This window comes from Elaeis guineensis, chromosome 8, assembly GCF_000442705.2.
Source record: "Elaeis guineensis isolate ETL-2024a chromosome 8, EG11, whole genome shotgun sequence".
NCBI classification, from domain to species: Eukaryota; Viridiplantae; Streptophyta; class Magnoliopsida; order Arecales; family Arecaceae; genus Elaeis; species Elaeis guineensis.
This window is the reverse complement of record NC_026000.2, coordinates 125,145,308-125,169,964: the sequence shown is the minus strand read 5'-3', so window position 1 is coordinate 125,169,964 and position 24,657 is coordinate 125,145,308. Positions and strand designations below refer to the sequence as shown.

The following is a 24,657-nucleotide window of genomic DNA, read 5'->3' as shown; positions in this document are numbered from 1 at the left end:
ACTATGTTGATTGTTCATATATCCTTGTCTACCTTACAGAACTATGAGAAATTGTTTAGAATATTTTTATGGGGGCATTCTACTGATGCTATGGGGCTTCATCTTATCTCTTGGGATATTGTGTGCTCACCAAGAGAGTATGGGGCTTTGGGAATCACTTCTCTATTACAACAAAGACAGCTTTCTATGCGCAAGTTAGCAGCTCAGTTAATCTTACAGCCACACTCAGCATAGTTAGTTGCTGCAAAATACCATTTTACTAGTTCCTAGATTGCTTATTGTAGGTTGCATATGTGTTTTGCTTTTTGGCATAAAATTTGTGCAATTGGACCTGTCATGGCTTATCAGTTTTAGTGGTCTGTTGGTAATGGAGCAGCTATTCATGTATTCACTGAGCCATGAATCTCTAATGTGCCTTTGTCAGCATGTCCTACATTTGTTAATATGGATAGGCTGCCTCTTGTTATGCAAGTGGTTGATTTAATCTCTCCTGACCATTTATGGAATCACTTTGTTGAATGATCTCTTTTCAGCTAATATGATGATCCATATAAATGCAATCACATTACCACATGGACAATGGACCAATCAGCTGACCTGGGCTAATAGTAAGCTAAATTCTGTCTCTCTCAGGGATATGTCTTCCTTGAGACCTAGGTCATGTGACTTGAGAGTACACATCAATTATTCATGGATTTGGAACCTGAAAGTTCCTGCTAGAGTTAAATCTTTCTGGTTAAAGCTAGTACGGGAAAGACTACCCAATAAAGTTTTGTCGTCTCAAAGAGGAATTATTCCAGGCTCGGAGAAGCATTATGTTTTGTGCTTACAACAGTCGGAGGATTGTTTTCACATTCTTTTAAGTTGTTCTTTTGTTTCTGACTGTTGGTATCAATTGAGACAGTTGTGGCAAATGGATTTTTATCCTTCTACTTTGCAGGCTTTGTTGGACTATGTGTCTACTACTATGGTAGAGGAAAGGTACCGATTCACTGTGGCATATGTGCCTTGATTGATGTAGATTATCAGAAATGAAAGAATCATCCAACAAATCACTTAGTTTCCTGTTCATGTAATTAGACGAGCTATGGATTGTATGACTCGGTTCAATTTCGTGTCTCATCAAGTCATGACTCAAGCTCCATCAAGACACTAGAGTAGCTGTTCTTAACAGTTTGTTGTTCTATCTTTTTATTCTTGCGTTGTGGCTACCTCCTCCTTCAGGAGTTTTAAAGCTCAATTTTGATGCATCTGTCCCTCGATGTAAGGCTGCAGCCGGATAGGTCATCCAAGATGATAATGCATGCTTAGTAAGAGCTAGTGGTAAATTTTTGTTGCCCTCTTCTGTGCCAATTGTTGAGCCTACAGCAGCATGGTTGGCAATGTAGGTGGCAATATGTGAGCTTCATGCACAAGATATTTTGTTGGAAGGAAACTCTTTAATTGTGGTTATATGGCTCTCTCCTCCACATAGGAGTAGGCTCACACATTTTCCTTTGTATAAGGACTTGCTTACATAGAAATCTAACTGTTCTACATTCAAACTTGCTAATGTTTTCAGCACAAAAAGCTTTGCATGGGGATGTTGATGTTTCTGTTCAACCTTGGCTTGATTCTCAGTTGGTCCATATTCTATACATGGATGGCTTTGGAATATCCTATCCAAGGTGATGATACTCTGGTCTTTCTCATTATCATTAATATCCAGAAATTTTGGGTGTATGATGAAGTTATGCTATTTCCTGTTCAGATTAATCTCTGGTTTGCGCAAGCCTTATTTCTTTTCTATGATTTACTGTTCTTGATTCTTCTCCTTGCACTCATTAGTCTTCATTAGTTCAATTTGCATGGAGGATGTGCACCAAATTAGTCTTCATTAGTTCTCTGTTATGCCTCTGCATGGGTCAGGCCTAGGGAATTTGGATAGGATGCAGGCCAAGGGTGTTGTCTATTGCTTTCTTTCTCTTGGTTCTTGCATCTGACAGGCACCCTGTTGTCCGGATTACATGCATAGTACAAGAGACTATTGGAGTGCACCCATGGTCACCAGTGGCTATTGCATCTAACTCTTAATTCTTCTTAGCCTCCTTACCAGCACTGGTTCTAATTTGGTTATGTGTTATTTTGCTGGATCCATCTTCTATTTATCTACACCTTGGTTGGTGGCTCCGACTGGGAGCCAAGAAGATTCATATATGTTTGGTCGAAAAACTCTTCCTTGTGGCACAACTTAAACGTAGATTCTTGCTTTCGCTTTACGTTCGATGCAATCTATACAGTTTTACCAGCCTCAGTATCTTCATTCAAATGTCCCTGGGGGTTTTCTTATATTTTCTTAGATGCTGACCTACAGCTTTTCCACTAAGCATGTATCGTATGGATTCGGCTGCCTCCGGTTATTTTGTCTTTTGCTTACTCTCCTTTTTGTGGGCAAATGTAAATATAGCTGCTTTGTTTCTCTGTCTCTTGGCATACGCGCCTTACTTTTCTGCTACGGCTCCTGGTTTTGTATTTCAGTAAACAGTGTCAGGTAAACTGTTATCATCTTTTCGACAATACAGCTGTTGCTCCTTTGTTTTCCCAAAAAACAAAAAAAAAACAAAAAATACTGAACAAAGACCAGAAATTATTAAGTCTGCAGAAACCAGGCAAATGGCATGTCAGCACCTTCTTCCGATCAAGAACGTCAATATCTAATTCCAACCGAGTAAAATGCTGCATAGGATCTGAAACAAAGAACAGTGATAATCAACATCACCAATATAGATTTGTAGGTTTTGAGTTAATAAAAAGGTGGTAACTGTGGATCCAACCATTTACAGACCATCTATGAGAGCAAGGCATTACGTTGCAAAGAGAATGTTATGCATTGAGTCGAAGAAAATTGTGCTACAACCACGCATACCATTATTTGGAATATTCATTTGTAACAAAGCCATTCTAGTTGCAACCAAATGGCAAGCAACAGCATGCAGCCACTTCAATTAAGGTGAACATCAAAACAAACAATATGTGATAAGAAATGATCGGTCCAAATCCTGCAAGTCTCAAAACTGGTTCAACATGCTTCCTTGTCAATCCATTCAAACAAAGGAGCGCAAACCATCAAACAAAAGAACAATCTTCTTTTGCTAGATACTCACAAACTCAGAATAGATATTATAGACTTTCTGGGATGCCAACCACTACTACCTTCCGAGCTGTATGGAAGAATTGTCAGGCATAGTTCAACCGGAAGATGTCATTCAACACGAAGAAGCTTCCTTGTGGTGTTGGCATCAAATGAAACATCTATAAAAAATATGGAGACAAAGTCAATGGTATCCAGCCATTTCTTAAGAAGCAACCAACAACACAAAAAAATAAATCCATAAGCAATCAAAAGAAAAAAAAAAAAAGAAACAACATAAGCATGTACATCGCCAAATCGCGACAGCCAACTGCTATCAGCCAACCATGTGGTAACCCACAAATTTCATAAACACATACTATGAAATCGCATTTGACTCTTCAAGGATTCACTCAACGGTACCATGTTAAGAAGGAATAAGCATCTTTTTTTTTTTTTCAGGCCCAGAGCACCAGATGTGCTGATTTCCTATAAGACTGAACAGATGTAGGACCAACCAGTCATCTTATCTTCTTAAGCATCACTTTCCCAGCACCCTAGGGTTGGATCCCTTTGGCTGAAAGGGAAACTGCCGGAAGAACTTGTTTTCTTTGGAGAAATCTAGTTTTCCATTTGTTTGTTTTAACAGAAAACAGACAGATAGGAAAACCTTATTTCTAAGTTTCTCAAAAACTTTTCACTTCTGTGAAAATGTATTATTTTTCCTTTTCCTTCTCCATAGATTTCCTTGCAATCAAACAGACCCTACATGGTTCATTCTGGGTTTAAAGCAGAAAAAAAAGGGAAAAATGAAAAAAAAAAAAGAACATGTGGTTAAATTTTGTGCTTGCCCTCACTAGTTTCCAATATGGGGTGCCAAACATGCTCCAATTATGGCAAATCAAAATGGAATCATGAAGAATAAAATAATCAATGAAAAAAATTTATAAAAGGAAACAACTGACGGTTGGGGCTGATAATTGCTGAAGCATAATATTTCTCAGGACCATGATGTGAACTCCTATCCACTAATGCCAAAGGTGCCACGGGTGCCCGGGCATGGCAGGGCAACCTTCAAGTGCCTGAACAGCCCCCAGGCAAGATGGGTTTTGTGGCAGGATACCTAGGCAAACGCTTGGACAAAACTGCCAACACGTGAAACATTCAGAGTGCCTCTCTAATTCCAACACTATCCTTCCCTTTTATATCCTCTCCTTGAAGGCTCTGTTAACTTTACTTTGAGGGGCATTTCAGTCCAATAAAGCCTGTATAGATGGCCAATACAAGAGGCTGGCTCTGAGGAGATAGATAAGGAGAATGATGATTATAAATTTAGTAGAGATGGAAGTGATAAGAGATCGAGTGATGATCATAATGATGATGTTGAAAAGCTTGAAGCTACTTCAGAATGTCTAGTGATTTACTTTTTTTAATGTTTCATTAAGAAATATATTTTGGAGAGTGATAATTTGGTAATATTTTTGAGTTCTGAAGATACTTTAAAATGTCCAATGCTTGACTTCTGCTACCTTTTGTTTTATAACATGTTACAGAAAGTGGTCATCTAACATAATTTTTGGAAGATACAGAACATGGTATCTAATACTCTAGATTATTATGATTTAGAATGTTGAAACTTGAATGGTCAAACTAAGGATTCTGTGTTGTTTCTAGATACAAATGTATTTACTTCAAATGAATTAGTGTGTTGGTTTCTTCAGCAAGCAGATTTTTGGCCCCTGGCACCTCAAGGCAACATGGGGGTCCTATCACATTAAGTGTGCCTTTTACTTATTGACAACTTTGCTACTACCATTATGTGATTATCCAAGCTAAACATGTAACCCAAATTAGCATTATGAAAAGAGAACAAAATTTTAAATACATTTTTTTATTACATATGTTTACAGGTCTTATTCATGCTTCCACAAAATTAGTGCATCCTTATCTAACAAAAACTCTAATGCAAACTTCAGGTAGCAGGGAAGATACTTGAATCTTATAAGAACGAACTTGAACCATGTTTTTCCCAATAGCACAAAGCATATTAGACAAGAAACTACTGGTGTTGGTTATATACACGTTTGACACAGGAAGTGGTGATCTGACCATACTGATTAATCATCCTGTAATGCATGCTAACCACAATTTACCACCAACTAGTAGATGATAAAGAATTTGATAACGCTAGAAATGAAAAGTTTCAAAATGGATCAAGTTTACTTATGATGTTTGCCTAACACAACATGAGGTGGTTTTGGAAAAAGCATGCATGCGCCATCCAATAGAGCAACATCCCTGCACAAGACTACAGCAGCCACCTCTTTCAGACTTGGTAAAAATTTGCTCCATTTCATTGAACTAAATGAAAATCACAATTTATCTGGAGATAATCTACTTCTAAGAGCAATTTAAGAGATTTTGACATGGTGCAACATAACTTGATCTCAATAGCGACTCCCAAATTTGGGTGCTATGGAGACCACAGATAACTAAATAAATGATCTCTAACACGATATTCTTTAAGAACAAACTCAAAATGCTCCCAGAATCTACCAAAAGAATTATCACAATATTGTTAGAAAAGCAGTCATGTATGAATTCAAACAATTAAAAAAATGATACTTCAGCATAATAAGGATGATAAATGCCACTATTGTGATTACCAAGGATCTCATCTAAAAAGGCAAGCCAGAAGGCGTTACTTGGATTTCTTGGCCTTATATAAGTAACCAAGACCCACTAATGCGCAACCAGTATGGGACTAAAGACACTTGCATAAATCTCTACATACTCACCCTATGTAAGCCTTGATATCCTTGCCAAATTAAGAGTCCAAATACAATCAAATCCAAAACACCAAGATCGACACATTGTCAGTCCTAAAAGGGCCTGTGCTACAAAGTCCTCTAGTCATCCAATCAAATCAAATAACAAACGCCAAGATCCGCCCGAGGTCAGTCCAAAGCACCCCTTCTACAATATTTCCTAATCCACTCAAGCAATGGATTGGGTCTGCTCTAATCACACACACACACACACATACATACATACATACTCTATAGAGGAGTATTGCAGTGTTGCCAACTCAGAAAGCCAAAACCCTCCCAATACGCCACGTGTCGAGCTCCGGCTTCCCCATAAATATTTTATTTTTTTTTCTTACGAAGCTTTCCGACCCCCCCCCCGACTTTTTTTTTCCCATCTCCTCCCCGCTCTCCTCGCCGCCACCTCCCGCCATTCTCCACCATCACCTTCCTCCCCATCGTCACCGACGTCGGCCCGCCCTTTCGATCTCCTTGAGGCACCGTCACCTTCCTCCCTCCCAATTTTTTTTCTTCGAAGCTTCTCGAGCCCTCTGAACGCCCATCCCCTTCTTTCGATAGAATTCCAGCGAATTCTTCCACCCATGTCCATCAAATCCAATGGGCGAATGTGTCCTTCGACCTTCTCGCCAGCGACAGCTCTGGCGACGACGGCAGCCTCTCCCTCCAACCAGCCTCCGATTCCTTCCTCGCAAACGACGGCGAGGACGGCCGCTCGACCCGTCAAAAGCGGAAATCCAAGGCATCAAAGAAAAGAAAGTTGGCCGATAGAGCGGCGGTGGCCGAGGATCCAGGCCTTTTAGGGAATAGGAGAGAGCGACAATGGGGCAGGGCCGCGGAGGGGAGGGGAGGGGAGGGTGGTTGGGGGCGTCGGAGCCTGGGGAGGGGAAGGGAGGGGAGGGTGTTTGGTGGTTGCGCGGAGCCAGGTGCAACGCAAATGCCGGGTGTGGCACGGACGACGGTGGGGCGGGGCCGGGTTGGTGGCGCCAAAGTCGGAGGAGCGGAGGGGCGATCGCCAGTGCTCGCGTGGAGCCATGGGGACTCGGGTTCACCAAGGCCGAGGGAGGAAATAAGAGGGGATGGCGATGGGGCAGGGCCACAGAGGGGAGGGGAGGGGGGTTGGTGGCACCAGAGCTGGGGGACGCAACAGGGGTAGGGGGTGGGGGGAGACGGCGAGAGGAAGGGAAGGAGAAAAAAAGAAAAGAAAGAAAAAAATATTTGAGAAAAAAAAATATTATTATTTTATTACTAATAATAATTTAAAATATTACTTTTTTAGGACATTAATTTTAAAAAAAATATTTGGGGAGGGGGAGGGCGAGAGGAAAGGAAGGGAAGGAGAAAATAAGAAAAGAAAGAAAAAAAAGAAAATATTTGGGAAGGGGAAAAATATTATTATTTTATTACTAATAATAATTTAAAATATTATTTTTCTATGGTATTAATTTTAAAAAAATATATTTGGGAAGGTGGACGAAAAAAAAAAAAAGAAAAAATATTATTATTATATTATTAATAATAATTTGAAGCAAAAGAAAAAATATTAATTTTAAAATAATAACAAAATATTATTTTTTTTAAATATTATTTTAAAAATACTATTAATAATGGTAACATATTATTTTTAAAATTTATTTCAAAAATTTAATAATAAAATATTATGTTAAAAATATTATTTTTTAAATAATAATAAATATATTATTTTTAAAATATTCATTTATTATTAATAATAATTCAAATAATAACAAGAACACAGCAACATCAGAAAATTTATTTTCATACATCCGACATGGATGGCGATGGGGCGGGACCGCGGCGGAGGCAGCGCAAATGGCCGTGATCCAGGTCTCACGCTGTGGGGGTGGGGGCGACGGGAGGAAGGAAAAAGGAAAAAAAAGAATATATTTGGAGAGAGGGAGAGAAAAAAATATATTATTATTTTATTATTATTAATAATTTGAAGCAAAAAAATATTAATTTTAAAATAATAATAATAAAATATTTTTAAAATATTATTTTAAAAAATAATATTTTTATTATTAATTTGAAAATACTATTTGTATAATAACATATTATTTTTAAAAAAATTAATAATAAAATATTATTTTAAAAATTATTATTTTTTAAAATAATAATAAAAATATTATTTTTAAAATATTAATTTATTATTAATAATAATTCGAATAATAATAAGAACACAGCAACATCTGAAAAATAGGACAACAATATCTGAAAAATTATTTTTGTGCATTTGACCCCGTGCAACGCACGGGTCTTCGACTAGTACCTTTTATAATAGCCCACGACCTCACCTAGAAGATTTAGATGAAGGTGTTCTTTGGGTTCCTTGCCCTTGTACGAGTATTCAAGATCTCCCTCGTGCACAACTAATGTGAGGCTAAAGACAAACCTACATGGGTCCTCACACAATGTTACATTGTATTTTCTTCTTGAATTTCTTAAGACAAGAGACACATACAATTTTGATAAGCTGAGAAGTGGCAATCAATGTTGTAGTTTCAGCCTTTCAGACAGGCAATAAGGTGGTTCAAATCTCATTATAGGAACAAAAAATATCTATCCCAAGAAAATATGCTGAACTCAAGATATCAAACTAACTCCATCACCACACTTTTACCAAATGGTCTCATCCCATCTATTTGGTTTTGGCATGATGATTTTCTATCAACATCCTCCTGAGGAAACATATCATAAAACTGAAAACAACAACACTGGTCACTCTTAGGATAATATTTTACCAGCTTTAGTACTTGAACACCCATAATCATGAAAAACAGTCAACCCTCACAACACAATATCCAAAAATGATTAGCCCCTGATTATACAAACATTAATATTTAGTAAAGTAATTTTGGAATCTAATCAACAGTTAGCCCCTGGAATAGATATTTATACCAAAAACAATTAATTTTGATGATTAACAGTCTGTGCATCTCCTGCTCTGGGTCTACTAGTTCCGTTTGCAGGAGTCAGTAGGTGGGTTTGGCAGCTTCAGTTGTCTTAGAACTGAGCTTTGTCCAATACATATCGTAGGGCATCTGCTATTAGTGTCCATTCAAAGTGTTCACTAGATTAGCTCCTTGGTTCTGGGGATTGCTGATACACACCATTTGAAGTGAAAATGGTACAGGAATGCATAAACTGAATAGGGAGATTTAGTCATGCGTTTTCCTTGAAGTCCATGAGTCAAAACTCTTAACCATTAACTTCATCGCCCTAGATCAATCCAAGCCCCCAGGAAACTTTAACAGAGAATGGTCAGATATTGAAGTACTACATCTTTAACTATATTCTCATTTTTTTCTCAGGTGAAAATTGTCTCCTTTCGTCTTCAAGCCCACCTAGTTTAAAGCTCTTTCCACCACACTAATGCTACGACTTTAAGTGGTGACAAACTTCATTCATTTTCCTTCGCAACTTTTCACTAAAGAAATGATTGATGCTATGTTATTAACAATGGAACTCACATTTTTTTTTAGATGACCTCTTAAAGTCATCAATCTCAATGTAAGTCCCATAATATGAAGACCGCTATAGTGCGGTGATTAACCTATCCTTAAAACCTAATTGAGATGATCCAGTATAGTGGCTTAGTGAGACATTATGACGTAAATTTCTCACAGTGGAGAGTTGTGTTGATGTGTCCTAGGTGAAACTTGAAACCAGCATCCTAGGTTGTTCTTCATATGCACCAAGACCGTCAGTGAAATTAGAACTTGAAACCAGTGGGTCATCATCCTGTACGCCACTAGTTTTTGTAAGATAGCTTTGATATGGAGCTGCAAGATCTCCAAGCACAACAAGGTCCCGGATCCTAGGCCAAAGTGGTCCTTAATCATGCTTAGGCCAATGTGTTAAAGGACAGACTTAACTGCTCAATGATGATCATCAGCATTAAGACATGCTCATCAAGCATACTTTGCACTAATTCAGAGTAAATTCAAGGACCACAAATATTATACTCTAAACTCTAAAGGACATTAAATGGCATTAAATGCTGTGATGTATGACATCGTACGACTCAAATCTAAGATGCAGAAATTTAAATCAATTAACACCTAAATGGACAATAGGAGGAGCCCAAATAAGCCTAAACTAAGGCTAGGATTCATAAGAAGATCAAGGGTTAAACCAAGAATCAGTGTAAAGATATCCAATATTATCTATATTACATGAGGCCAAGATCTACCAGTCTGTGAGAAATATTTGAATCTGTCAGCACTCAGCACCATGAGAACATGGATACCCAATGGTGGAACATAAAGTTCATCACAATGATCTCAAGACAAGATCACAGCAAAAGCAAATAAAGCAAACTATCAAATTTCATCCAACTTAGTATTTTCTTGGCTTTAATTAATGGCTGACAATTACAACAGATTCAGAGAATTTTACTTTTAAACAACATTGCTCAATGAAATATGAATTAGGTAATCTATTCATTTAGGAAAATATTTCGGTGGACTTGGAGTATTATTTTTAGAAGATTTTTTGTTAGAATATTCCAAGATTGATAATAGGACTGATAAGAAAGTTTTGGATTCCTTCAGATTGAGTTTTGGTGTCAGTTAGGTGTTCTTTTCTATAGGTTAAAGGAGGTTGTGAGATTTGCAATGACCTGATTTATTATTGAATGAAGAATGAATTTCTTATTGTACTTTCACCTCCTTATCTTTCTCCTTGCTTCTTCTTCTACTTCTGTCTCTTTATCTTTTTTTCTTCTATAACATAAATCTTGTAAAAGAAATTTTATTCCTAATTGTTAAGGTTCAAGATTTCATGATATAGCGCTACTAAAAATCCCCATGACAAAAAAACACATGATGAATACACAATTACAAGAGAAATTTGCTTGGTCATAGAAATAAAATTGTCTCAACTGATAAGTATATATGTAAAAAATGAGATATATATAAGATCTCCGAGCCAATTGTCCCTAGAGTAAATAGTGTATAGACTATGGATAATATTTGCAACAAAAGGTATTACTAAGTTGATTTTTCCCATTCCCCCTACTTATTTTCTAGTGGTGCAACCTAGACATGACACCAAAAAAAAAAAAAAAATTACAGTAACACCCCCTCAATTTTAGTCCGATTTTACTTACACCTCCCATACTTTAAAAAGTGTCATACTGGTCCTTCTAGTCATCGATATGTTCCATTATGATCCTGTCGTTCACTTACTAGTCAACAGCATTAGTTTGCCATTTTTATGAGCGAAAATGCCCCCTACTCATAGAAGAGGAGGAGGAGGATGAGGAGGAGAAAGAGATGAGGAGGAAAGGAAGGGGAAGAAGGGGTCATCGGCGAGGAAGGAATGGAGTTGGTGGGAGCTATCGTGGAGGAGGAGAGTGGGGTCGTGGAGGTCGATATGGAGGGGGATGGTGGCATTGAAGGTCTTATGGGCGAGATTGGAAGAGGAGGAGAAGGGATGAGGAGGAAGGGGAGGAAGGGTTGCTAGCGAGGAGGGGACGGAGATGGAGAGAGCCACCATGGAGAGGGAGGATGCGATTGTAGAGATCAGCATAGAGGGAGATGGCAGCATTGAAGACCTCGTGGGCAGGATTGAAACTAAACCAATCTACTGGTTCAACACATAGCATCAATGTTTTAGTTGCAGTTCTATTCTGGTTAGCTAGAAAAAACAGAAAGCAACAAACATCTATATCCTTGGTGTGTTCATTTGTGGTAGGTTCTTGTCAGTGACTAATACTTGATTTCACAACAAAAATAACAAATATGTGCATTTTTCACTCTGGAAGGAACCAAACACCTAAGTGTATCGCTACAGAATCTAACAGTCAACCATGATAAAGCTTTGGAACAGGATAGGATTTAATGATTCTTTCTTCTGATCATGATCTTATCAAGCTGATGACTTATGCCATCATTTTTATAATCAGATAATCTGACAAAGTTATTTGCAGTGTTTGCAGATCTAAAAGCTTCTATAGAAGCAGGTTTATAAGTTTTAACATATGACTATCAAGTTATTCATCAGCCAACATTTTGAGATGTTGGAATTTTTATCTACCATTTGGTGGAACAATGAAAGGCCATCTTCCTTGATTCTCCTTCCTCATAAGGAAAGTAGTCATTAATTGCCAAGTTTTGTAAGTAGTAAAATGAAGTTGACATAAACCAACCTCCCAAGACAAAGGGAAAAATAAAAAAGAACATGAGCTACTTTGCTTCTGCTTAACATATATCAGAAAGTCAAAGTGTTATATGGACAACAGCCTCGGTCCCAAACATGGAGAACATTTTCATTTTCCATGAGTTTTATTTGAAGGTGGTAGCTAACAATAATCCATTTCTCACTAAGTTTCATTTACAAAGTATAGTGATAGAATGTTAAGAGGAAATTTTATCTATCATAGAATAAAGAAAACCAGTATCATCATTTACACTTGAAAATACAAATTTCATCAACAAAATAATTTCTTGAAGATTAAGACAGCACAACCATTTAGATCCAATCTACTATTTACACTACAAAGGCAAGCCTCAGATATACCAAAATTATGGTAATGGACATGGTATATTGCTTTTCAATGCTAACCAACTTTCTATGTTGTTAACCTGGGTCTGATACTCTCATGTAATTTACAGAAATAATTTTAACAAAAAAGGTGCATACTACATTGACATGAACTTGAGCAGGTCACTGGTGCAAATCAACAACTCATTAAGAGAACCAATATTTGTCTTTGGACAGCCAACCTACAAATGAAATCAAATATATGATTTGGTACAATAATTATAGAGGCATAAGAAGTATACAGTAATCTTTAGGCTTCAAAATCCCATACAATTAACTACTGAGAATATAGCTTCTTGTAATATCATATCACCTGAAAAATTATAATGGTAATTAAGTCAAAAATACAACAAGAACACTTCAACATACCGATCTAACATGTCCTTCCATCTCCGAGAGTAGCGAGATGGTTTCTTTATCCAACTTCAGTCCTACCATCTCCACTTCTTTGCACACCTACCTACACTTGGCCAACCTCCCTGAAGCCGCATAAGCCATGATCATACCACTTTATATTTCATATGTGGGCGTGAACCCAGCCTCTTTCAACCTCGTAGGTTGCATTTGGTGCATCGCCAGACAATCTTAAAAGGTAATCTGGATTACCTGCAGGATAAATTGCCACCATTAAATTACCAGTAATGTTGATTACTGTGTTTGGTACACGCAGGTCATGTCGTAGTAAAATTACTGGGAATCTTGATTGACATATTTGGTATGACAATCAGATTACTGATAATGCAACATCAAATTCCCAAAAATACCATTTCCCCCTTCTTCCTTCCGCCACCCATTTCTTCCTCCTTCCTTTCGTGTCCCTGGCGGTACCCGCCAATGCCACCCTCGCGGCACACCCGGACCTCTCCGGGTGGAACTCCACCTCATCCCCCGACAATACCTCTCCCAGGTAGAACTCCATCGCATCCCCACCATCGGATGCGGAGCTGCGGGGCACGGAGAAGGCACGACGAACGGGGGGGGGAGGGGAGGGGAGCGCAGCCGGGGGGCCGAGGGGCGGTGTCGAAGGCGCGACAAGCGGGGGCCGCAAGGTGAGGGGAGCGCGAAGCAGCGGCGGGCGACGCAGTCACGGGAGGGGGGGTTGGGGAGAGGCACGAGCGAGCGGGGGGTGGAGCCATGCGGGGGAAGGGGGAGGGGAGGCGTGGAGGAGCGACGGTGGCACCGCACAGGGGGGGTGCGTGTTTGGCATGAAGCCGCAGAGGGAAAGAGGGGTTTAGTTTATTTTTTTATGAGGACAGTTTCGTCCAAATATTTTATTGTCAAATTACCAAATATTTGATAATCTAGATAGCCATCCTTCTCTTAGGTAATCCAGATTACCTTCTAGGAGGTAATCTGGATTGCTAAGACAATCCAAATTGCCATCCAAAGAACGTATCAAACGTAGTAATCCGGTGGGGCCCCTTTAAATTGCCAGCAATCTGGATAGATTGCCAGCTGCCAAACGCAATCGTAAAGTATCGTACAGCCCTTGCAACATCATTTAAAGCAACACATAGCCTAATCACAACCCGATAAACTGGAAGATCCAAAAGGCAGTCAAATTCCTCCATTTCCCAAACCAAATCCAATGCTTCCCTGTATTTACTGGCTATAGATAACTGTTGAATACATTATAACAGTGGGACTCCTTCCAGATTGTTTTCTTCTCTCTATTCATTTCAAAACAAAAATTTTCCTAATAGATTTGGGGTGGAATTGGAGAAGGTATGTGTTTTCTTCTCTCTATTCTCCCTTTTGCTTCCTCTCCGAGAGGATAAGAAAATGGAATACTTGATTAAGATGCCTCTATGGTCTCGTTCTCCCTTTACACCTCTCCTTTTCCTACCCACTAAGGATGTTTTCTTCTCCTCCCCATTAAATTTAAGATTTGTTTGGCATTAAGGGTAATTTGGATATTTTATAAAATGATAGTACCATGTGATGAACATATGACATCATTCCATTAACAGAGATAGATGGCTGGACTATATTAGAATACTTCGTTAAAAATTGGGCTAAAATTGAGGGGGTGTTATTGTAATTTTTTCCCAAAAAAAAAAATTGGCATGAAGTCAAAATGAGTAGTATCTGCAGATAAATAAAAAGATTTTCTGCATAAGACATTTTGTATGCTTCACTTCTTCAATCTTTGCATTTTTATTAACTAGCATTGGCATGCAGATGCTCATGCAAATATAATACAAGGCACAAATAAGCCAATGCAAATGCATAAATAATTATTAGCACATCTCCTTAGCCCATAATGATGAATCTATATGGTTGGTTTAACTGAATATACTAGTGTACAGATAATTGTGGACACAACATAAGATATATTAACACAAAATTATTTGAAATTTTACATTATAAACATTCAAGAATATGAGATATCAACACAATGCAACTTAAAGATATATGGATTTATATTTACATGGAGGCAAGAGTTAGATAAAACTGCTCCCAGCATACTTTATTTTTTTGGATTAAAAAAGAAATTTAGGATGTAGAAGATTCACTACTGTCACTAGTAGAGATTAAAGAGGATTATCATGTAAAAGATAATTGCTAAGGACATGGCAAGCTTGTTTTGACAATATTTATGAAGATCAATGAGTGGAACCAAGATCATTTGTTGGCATAATTAATTGCTCTTTGCTTTCAAATCCACCCATCAGTGCCATAGAATCATGACATGCACTAAAGAAAAAAGTCTTTTTGTATGATACCACCAAAATTCTAGCGGTCAGTCAATCAAACAATGTTATAATCAACTGATAAGCAGATTCCTAATTGATTGATACATAGTCTTTCCATGGAGTTAAGTATGTGCACCAAAAGATGTCACTACACAATATGCTTAAAACCAACAAGCCTTATTGGTAGAGCAGTAAACAAGCTCAGTTGACTCTAAGCCCAATCAAATCACTTGATGTTTAGTCTAACATGGTCAGCAAGAACGAAAATGACAAAAAATGGACCTGACCAATAGATAATTGGATGTTATAGACATGTGAAAACTCACGTTGTCATATCCAAAGCACATAGATGATGTAATAGCACAAACAATCTTAGCCATGTAACTAAGTCCAATGCCTATATATATGCATGCTTAAGCTAAAGAATACCCATGGCTATAAAACAAATTTGCAGAAGGGTTGAATTTTGCACATCAAATTGACAGCATAATTATTGTTAATGCGTAACCACTATATATAACTGGCTGACCTTTACAGCATTTTTCAAAGTCATTAAACATGTCTAAGGGGAAGCAGCTAAACACATGTAGCCTCATCAAGGTATCCTGATCCAAAACCTTGCTACCTTAATAGCCACCTTAGTGATAAGCACATTTGTAACCATATAAGCCTTCTTTCACAAGATGCTCTGATGTTCTTGTCATGGTTCTAAGAGATATATATTAACTCTAGCATGCACATATCTATACATCTTTCATGCTGAATAAAATGGAATTGTTTGATCTAAAGATCTTCTAATAATGTCGCATATAAGGGGTTATTTCTTGGTTTCTTCCAGTCTAACTGTGAAAGTATGGTATGTAAATCCAGTGTGAGGTGCAGAAGGTTTTGATCTTTTTGTTCTGGCAGGGGGAATATTAGGCATATTACCAGGTCTATTCCATCTTAGGGTCTATCCACCTCAACGTCTATACCAAAGATTATGTATCAGAAATATTGAAACTGTACTTTCTAGTAGTATCTCTGCTTTTTTTTTTATGCATAACTTTTTTTTCATCACGTAATTGCTGCATGTATTATTTGGCAAATTCCATCGACCATGAACATTCACACCAATAGTATGGAACTTTGTTGGTATTGCTCATCCTTTCCATCGATTGCTTAACAACATCCAAGTGATACAAGTACATCTTTACAAACACATAATCTTGGCGCCAGAACATCAGTGCTCACCATGCCTCGATTTTTCAATTAAACAAAACTCACACCAAGATGTTAACATTTGTTAACAAGAAAAAAGATCAAAAGAAAAACCCACACTCAAACAATCAAAAGAATTGGCATTCATAGCACCATAGATCACCGAAACAAAGAAATCGAGGGTCAAAAAGTCAATAAGCATTCCTATTGACAGTTAAGCTCACTATATGTCACCAAAATTCCAACTTTAGCATAGCAAAAGCCTAGATCAGATCATCACCACTGATAAATACACACATCGCAATCAAAAAGAGAGGGAAAAAAAAAAAACAAAGACAACTAAGATCTATAAGTGGGAGCAAATTAAGTACTAGGAATCACCGAAACGGAAGCCCAAATCAATAAATCGATCAACGTCAGTTCGAAGCGAGAAAGGGAGGCAAAAGAAAAAGGATGGAGACCTGGCTGAACTTGAGGGCGTGCTGCTCGCCAGCGAGCTGGAGGGAGCCGCTGACGAAGACGAGCATGCCGCCGGCGGGGCCGGAGGGCTGGCAATCGACGGTGGAGATGTTGTGGAGGCACTGCTGGAAAGGGAGGGAGGCGAGCTTGGCGGCGATGGCCTGAGCGCCCTGGGTCTTGGCCCCTTCGAAGGTCAGCATCGACCCCTCCTGGTAGAGGTTCGCCAGCCCCGCCCGGTTCGAGTCGAACGTCCGGTAATAGTGCTCGACGAACGCCTTCGCCACCGCGTCCGGATCCATCTCCACTGTCTACCGTTGACGACCGCGATCAGAACCCCTTTCTGCTCCGTCGCCGCGACGATCTCTCGAGCGTTCGCTTCGCTTTTCTGGTTCTCTCCTGTCCCTTCTGTCTTCTATAGAAGGATCAGAAGAGACGGGGGAACGTGAGGCGACCGGAACTCTTCTTTCTTTCTTTCTTTTTTTTCTCTTTAATTATTATCGGAAATTGGATGTAATTTTATAGGGATTTGCTGCGTACAATTTTTTTTTAAAAAAAAAAATAAAGATTATTTTACCAGTCCTAATCCATAGAAATGATACTTGAAACCGACTCATTGGATATCCAACCCAATCCAACACAAATGAAATAAATTTTATCTAATTTAATTAAAAATATGGGGCGCATATGGATACTAGATAAAATATCCAAAGCGAGTTCAACCTCGATATAATATAAATCAGATTTAATTTTTTTCTTTCAAAATTATAATTATTGTAGAATATTTGCATGATGAGTTTTTTACTCAATCCAACCTAATCCGTCTTATTTATTCGATCTAACTTGATCTGCACCATCTACTTTATTCAACTCGAGATAGATAAGGGTTTGGATATGACATTTTAATTGCAGGATGGGTACAAATATTTGCCAACTTGATCCATATTCAACTCATTGCCATCTCTACTAATCCATGGTTGTATTTGAAAAATTAACTTTCACTAATTATCTATCAAGTTACCCTCTTGTCTTTTCCTATCTTTTTCCTCCCTATCGTGTATGAAATATTGTTTTGCCTTTCACCAAGGAGGCCTCCAATAGCTATGGTAGCAACAAAAGCAACATCGTGGAGGTGGAGTCCTTGAGATTGTAGCAGATAGTGAATACAAATAGACATTAAGGAGGTGGTGGCAATAGTTATAAAGGCATCAAGGAGGGGTTGTACTTGAGGAACTAGAGGGAAAAGGAGGAAAAGAAGTAGGGAGGAAAGGGGTGGAGGAGGGTGGTGAGGTAGTGGATAGGAGAGCAGTCATTAGTGGGTGAAAGCGATGGGGAGCAAGGTGAAGAAGAGGAAGGGAAGGTGGAAGAGGAGTGGGGGAGGAAGGGATGGGGGAGGAGGAAAAGGGCAATGGCAAATAGGAGGGCAACAAGGCTACACAAAAGAGTGGTCATTGATGGCCAGAGATGGCAGAGAGGAGGAGAAGGCGGGGTAGGGTGTGGGAGAGGAACACTGGATGGTGAGGAGGAGACGAGATGGGGGAGCAATCATTGGTGGGTGAATGTGGGTCATCAATAGATAAGAAAGAGGTAGGACAGGGGGGTTAGGAGGTTGTAATAGATAGAGGTGGCCGAGAGGAGGGTAGAAGAAGAGAGAGGCGAGAAGGATGAGGAGGTTATGGGAAAGGGTGGGTAGCAATAATGATTCTTCAAGGCTCATTTAGTTTGCGGGAAGAAAATTTTTTGATTAGAATATTTTTTTAAGAAACTAATTCTTGAAATATGGAACTTAGAAAAGTAGTTTTGGTATATTTAATTGACCATGAAAAAGTGATACATTCCAAAGTACCTTATATTTGGTCGAGCATCTATTTTTTTAAAAAAATTATATAAAATACTTACTATATCTTCAATAAAAGAAAAAAAAATCTTATCACATTCTATTTATAGCTTTAAGGGCATTTTTGAAAAAAAAAGAATCATAATTTCTTTACCATGGAAAAGTCAAAAGCTCATATACCATATAGATTTTTTTTTATAAAATATAAAAAGTTTATTCGCATGAAAATGCTGTTTTTCAATCTCTCTCCTGTGAAAACTCCAACCAAATAAGAAGGATCTTTTATTTTTTTCATTGACTACACTCTATCTCTCCGATTATCATCCTCGCTGTTATCAAAATTATAAAAACGATATCAATTATCACTATTATTTTTAAATTATGGTACTTGCCACTCATACTTGAGCTTCACACCATCTATACTGATTGCCACGAGAGAAATAAGGACTGCTCATTTCGTAATGAATGGTAACCAAAAATTAAAATTATATCCTAAAGATTTTAGGAAGCATTGTAGGCCATGGCAAATCTTATTTTTATATAGAAGAGGATATGTAGTTAAATGTGCCACAAGTGTGTTGCAAGATAGATGTAAAGGTAGAGAAGATTGGATTTGGACCATAGATTGGCACTAGTGGGTGGATATATTTCTTTTGAATTTTCTGTACCTACTTTTATAGTTTTAGCCTTTTATTTATGGTTAAAGTTATAAACACCACCATTTTGTTAGAAAAAGATATTTTATTTATCTCTTTGTCCAGCTGAGAAATATGTCCACCCATTTAGTTGGATGAAGGTATAAACACCACCATTTTGTTGCAAAAATATTGCTACCTTATCATTATCTTTGTAAGAATTTGGTCAACTTGACTCAATAAGCTGAGTCGAGTCAGGCTTCTTAGGGTGGAAAATAGACTATGGAAGGTCGACAGCCTAACCAAAAATCACATGTGAGATAGGAAAGCATTGGTTGGAATCATTGATTTCATACCCAACCTTTCCTTTCTCAATGAGATTTTTCACTAGCAATTGCTAGGAAACTATATTCGGATAGTATCTTCCCCTCTATATTCTCTCCTTCACTGATTGCCATGGCCATCATGATCTTCTTCTCCATCTTTCTCTCTTCTCCTCTTCTTCCATCTCCAGCTTTCTCTCTGCCTCTTCCTTTCTTCACTTTGAGCTTGTCTTGCGATGTCTTTATGCCGTCGGATTCATGGTCGCAGCATCTTGCCAAAGCCTAGGTAAGACTCAAATTTTTCCTCTTATCCTTCTCCTCACCTCTCGTTGTGTTGGAGCTCATCTTTGGCTAAGACACCTATGTCTAAGCCACCCAGGGCCCTTATTTTCCTCTCCCCATTTCTTCTCTTCTCCAACATCACCACCCAATTTGGATGGTTGTTCCACTATTGCTTATGCTCCTATGACCAGCACCCTCATCATGCACGGCTACCATTGCGCCATCCTGCCCTTCCCCCTCTCCCGCTATTCTAGTGAGAGGCAGACTTATGCCCCCTATTTCATTAGAAAGAAAGAAGAAAGAGAGAGAGAGAGGGAGAGAGAAAAAAATGAAAGATAAAAAAGAAAAAAAGAGAGAGAAAATTAAATAATAATAATAAATAGATAAAATAAAATAAAATTGAGATTCTATCTTTGATTGAAATCTTCTCTCTCTATATGATTTGTAGATCTTATTTAAGAGTCCTATCATTTTTTATGTACCCATCCGATAGAACTTGATAGAGGATCTTTGACTAATATTGCGGTGGCTGGTTGGACCAATCTTCTCTCTCTCTCTCTTCACTTGGATTTGAAGTTTGATCAAGTCCATTTTGGTACCCCAGAGTTTTTTTATTTTATATTTAGATTCTTTAAATAGTTAAATATAAATTAATTTATCTTCTTAAATCATTTTGGATAGATATAGCCAATTTACCCAAGTGAACCTAATAATCTTTGGGCAAACTGAGGTAAGTGACCATGACACAAACCTTAATAATTTTGAAATTATTGATCCATTTCAATTTATATGAAGAATAAAAATATAAATTATATTGACATGATTGGGTCTGTATTTTATTGAAAATATAGGATCAAGCATATAATTAAATGATTCATATGTTTATATCATTGTCACATAGATACCTAGCTGTGAATGATTGTTAAATTATGACAAAGTATATTTTGCTATGAAAGTGATATATAGGGTCCAATTATTAATTGTTAGGATTTGACATCTCGAGATTCAGCCCACATTGAGCCCACAGCGAGGTTCGCAGTGAAAAACGGAGTCCAACGAGACCAAGATCACCTGAAACGGAGCTCGGATGGAGGAGATACGAGCTTTCGAAGTCGGTACGAAAATCGAGGCGGCGGTGCGGAGGATCGCCGGCGACCGGCGGCGGACGGCAGCGGCGCGGCCGCAGGTGGCGGCGCGCGGGACGCGCGACCTGGGCCCGCGTGGGACGCGCGACCCAGGCCCGCGCGGGGGGCCCGCGGCCCAGGCTGGCGCGCGGCCCGCGCGCGCGGCCCAGGCGCGCGCGGGCGCGCGGCCCAGGCGCGCGCAGGCGCGGCCCAGGCCCGCACGCGCGGGCCGGCCCAGGCCAGCGGGCCTGCTGGCCCTTGCCCCGGTCCACCGTGGACCGGGTGGTCCACGGCCCGGTCTGTGGACCGCATGGGCGTTTCCCACACGTTACTCACGGTCCACGGCACTATTTCGTGGACCGGAGCGCGATCGGAGGGCCCAGGTGATTCCCGGTCTTGATCCGACGGTCCAGAGGGTTTTTGGCTTTGTTTAGGATTCCTAATCCTTCTCTAATCGTGTTTTAACCTATGTTTAAGCCTTTAAAAGGCTCTGAGACGAAACAGAGAGCGAGGTTTTCGGTTTTCTCGCTGCCGTACGAATCAGAGGAGAGAGAGAGGCGTGAGGCGCTGTGAGAGAAGGAGCAGGAGGCTCCTGGACAGTGGTCGTCAGGCTCTTCAGGGGTTCAGGGGGGTCTCCAAGAGAGAGAGAGCTTTTGTGAGGGAAACTTTATGTGAGAGAGAATTGGATGTACAAGGGTTGAGGGTGAGGTCTCCTCTTGTAAAATTTTCTTTTCATAGTGAAGTTTGCATACCCCGTGGAGGCGAGCCCTTTTGTGGCTGATCCACATATTTTGATTGTTTTTCTTTTTGTTTTGTTTCTTCTTTCTTTCTGCTGCATCGCGTGGTACTGAAAGGATCTTGGGAGGTGGTGTCCTGGCCAGACATCTACCCAACAAGTGGTATCAGAGCAAGGCGGTACAAGGACGCAGATTGCAGTGGTGGTGAGCAAGACTGAAGATGGAGAAAACAGGAACAATCAAGATGGAGATCAACAAGTTCGATGGTAAGAGCAATTTCTCCTTGTGGCAGGCAAGGGTGAAGGACGTACTCATCCAACAGGGGTTGATCGAAGCTCTCTTGTGCGATGAGAAGCCGACCACCATGGAGGTGTGGGATTGGAAACGGCTACAGATGCAGGCGGTGAGTACCATCCGCATGTACCTGGCGGATGAGGTGGTGATCCATGTACTGAGCGAGACTTCCCCGACGGTGCTGTGGTCGAAGCTCGAGGAGTTGTACATGGCGAAGTCTCTCACCAACACTCTTTTCCTCTGGAGGCAGTTTTACCAACTACGGATGACTGAGGGACAGAGCGTGCAGGAGCATCTGAGCCACTTCCAGAAGATCCTCACCGACCTTCTCAGCGTTGGCGAGAACGTTGAGGAGAAGACCAGGGCGCTGGTTTTGCTGGCGTCGCTTCCTTCTTCGTACGAGTCCTTGGTAACTGCTCTTCTAGTGGGAAAGAGCACTATCAAGATGGACGAGGTCACCGCGGCGATACTCCAGAATGAGGTTCTCAGGAGGGAGAACCCAGCTTCGAGCTCAGGTGTCGATAGCTCAGCTTTGGTGGCTTCTGGAGGTGCAGGAGGCGGTAGACAGAGCGATAGGAGATCGCATCGAGGGCGGTCTAAGTTCAGGAGGGACTTGAGCAAAATCAGATGTTATCGGTGTGAAGAGTTGGGGCATCTAGCCAGAGATTGCCCTCAACTGAAAAATCGGACGGTGGCTGCTGTAGCGACAGTCGGCAGTGATTTAGATGGAGATATCTTTGAGATATCTGACGAGGTATCTACTTCTTCCAGCAGTGGATATTAGATTCTGCATGCCCCTATCATGTGTGTTGCAGAGAGGAGCAGTTTGACTCCCTGGAGAACAATGAGAGCACTGTATATCTGCCGGATGGATCGAGCTGTGCGATCAGAGGCATTGGGACGGTCAGCTGGAGGACACACGACGGTGCAGTGAGAAGATTGGGGGAGGTCCGATACATACCCGATTTCAGGCGAAATCTTATCTCACTTAGCAGACTGGATTCGAGAGGCTACAGGACGGTAGCTGGTGGAGGAATCCTGAGGGTGCTACGCGGCGATAGGATTGTGCTGGAGGGGAAGAAGGGGAGCAGAGGACATTATTACCTGGCAGGGAGCCCAGTGCGAGGTGAAGCATCGGGAGCCAGATGGAGCCCAAAGCGAGGTGGAGCTCTAGGAGGCGGATCGGGCACGAGACAGGAGACTCGGGAGGATGAGAGGCGACGTCGCAAGGTAAGATTCCTATTGCCGCAGGATGATGCCCCGAGCAGGTCTCAGGTCAGGAGGAGCACAGCATACGATGGAGATGGGATCGAGCAGCCTGGCTCGACTCCCATGTTTGCCCATCCATGATCAGCAGGCGATTGCCCCAGGGCATGGGGGCGAGGAGATCCAGAAGCTCTCAGAGTTTGGAGAAGGTCGAATATCGAGTCGAGGTAGAGATTGTTAGGATTTGACGCCTCGAGATTCAGCCCATATTGAGCCCACAGTGAGGTTCGCAGCGAAAAACAGAGTCCAACGAGACCAAGATCACCTGAAACGGAGCTCGGATGGAGGAGATACGAGCTTTGAAGTCGGCACGAAAATCGAGGCGGTGGAGGATCGCCGGCGACCGACGGCGGATGGCAGTGGCGCGGCCGCAGGCGGCGGCGCGCGGGATGCGCGACCCGGGCCCACGTGGGATGCGCGACCCAGGCCCGCGCGGGGGGGCCCGCGGCCCAGGCGCGCGCAGCCCAGGCGCGCGGCCCAGGCGCACGCAGGCCCGCGCACAGGCGCGGCCCAGGCCCGCGCGCGCGGGCCGGCCCAGGCCAGCGGGCCTGCTGGCCCTTGCCCCGGTCCACCATGGACCGGGTGGTCCACGGCCCGGTCTGTGGACCGCGTGGGCGTTTCCTATGCGTTTCTCGCGGTCCACGGTACTATTCCGTGGACCGGAGCGCGATCGGAGGGCCCAGGTGATTCCCGGTCTTGATTCGACGGTCCAGAGGGTTTTTGGCTTTATTTAGGATTCCTAATCCTTCTCTAATCGTATTTTAACCTATGTTTAAGCCTTTAAAAGGTCTTGAGATGAAACAGAGAGCGGGGTTTTCGGTTTTCTCGCTGCCGTACGAATCAGAGGAGAGAGAGAGGCGTGAGGCGCTGTGAGAGAAAGAGCAGGAGGCTCCTGGACAGCGATCGTCAGGCTCTTCAGGGGTTCAGGGGGGTCTCCAAGAGAGAGAGAGCTTTTGTGAGGGAAACTTTATGTGAGAGAGAATTGGGTGTACAAGGGTTGAGGGTGAGGTCTCCTCTTGTAAAATTTTTTTTTCATAGTGAAGTTTGCATGCCCCATGGAGGCGAGCCCTTTTGTGGCTGATCCACGTATTTTGATTGTTTTTCCTTTTGTTTTGTTTCTTCTTTCTTCCTGCTGCATCGCGTGGTACTGAAAGGATCTTGGGAGGTGGTGTCCTGACCAGACATCCACCCAACATTAATTATAAACCATCACACCCTAAATTTAGAATATAATATAACCATGCTACTGAGGGGTGCCACCCACGATAATATGAAATCTATCAACCATGATCAGAAAAAATCTATCACA

General features: G+C 40.8%; 1 protein-coding gene across 5 annotated transcripts; it reads right to left on the bottom strand.

Annotated features, from left to right (window-relative positions):
• Positions 1–2,484: 2,484 nt before the first annotated feature.
• LOC105049723 (nuclear transport factor 2B) lies at positions 2,485–17,325 on the bottom strand. 5 transcript variants are annotated; one of them, XR_012143500.1, is made up of 3 exons: positions 16,856–17,325; positions 12,868–13,104; positions 2,485–2,726 (listed from the first exon to the last, which is right to left on the bottom strand). XR_012143500.1 is itself a non-coding variant. In XM_029266000.2 (3 exons), exons 1-2 carry the CDS (start codon positions 17,150–17,152, stop codon positions 3,217–3,219), a joined length of 372 nt encoding a protein of 123 aa, XP_029121833.1. In that variant the 5' UTR covers positions 17,153–17,320; the 3' UTR covers positions 2,485–2,726; positions 3,193–3,216. The 5 variants fall into 5 exon arrangements, 3 of the variants coding, with proteins under 3 accessions (XP_029121833.1, XP_029121834.1, XP_010927764.1); XM_029266000.2 differs by lacking the exon at positions 12,868–13,104 and adding an exon at positions 3,193–3,291 and having other exon boundaries at positions 16,856–17,320; XR_012143499.1 differs by lacking the exon at positions 2,485–2,726 and adding an exon at positions 2,885–3,291.
• Positions 17,326–24,657: the final 7,332 nt, after the last annotated feature.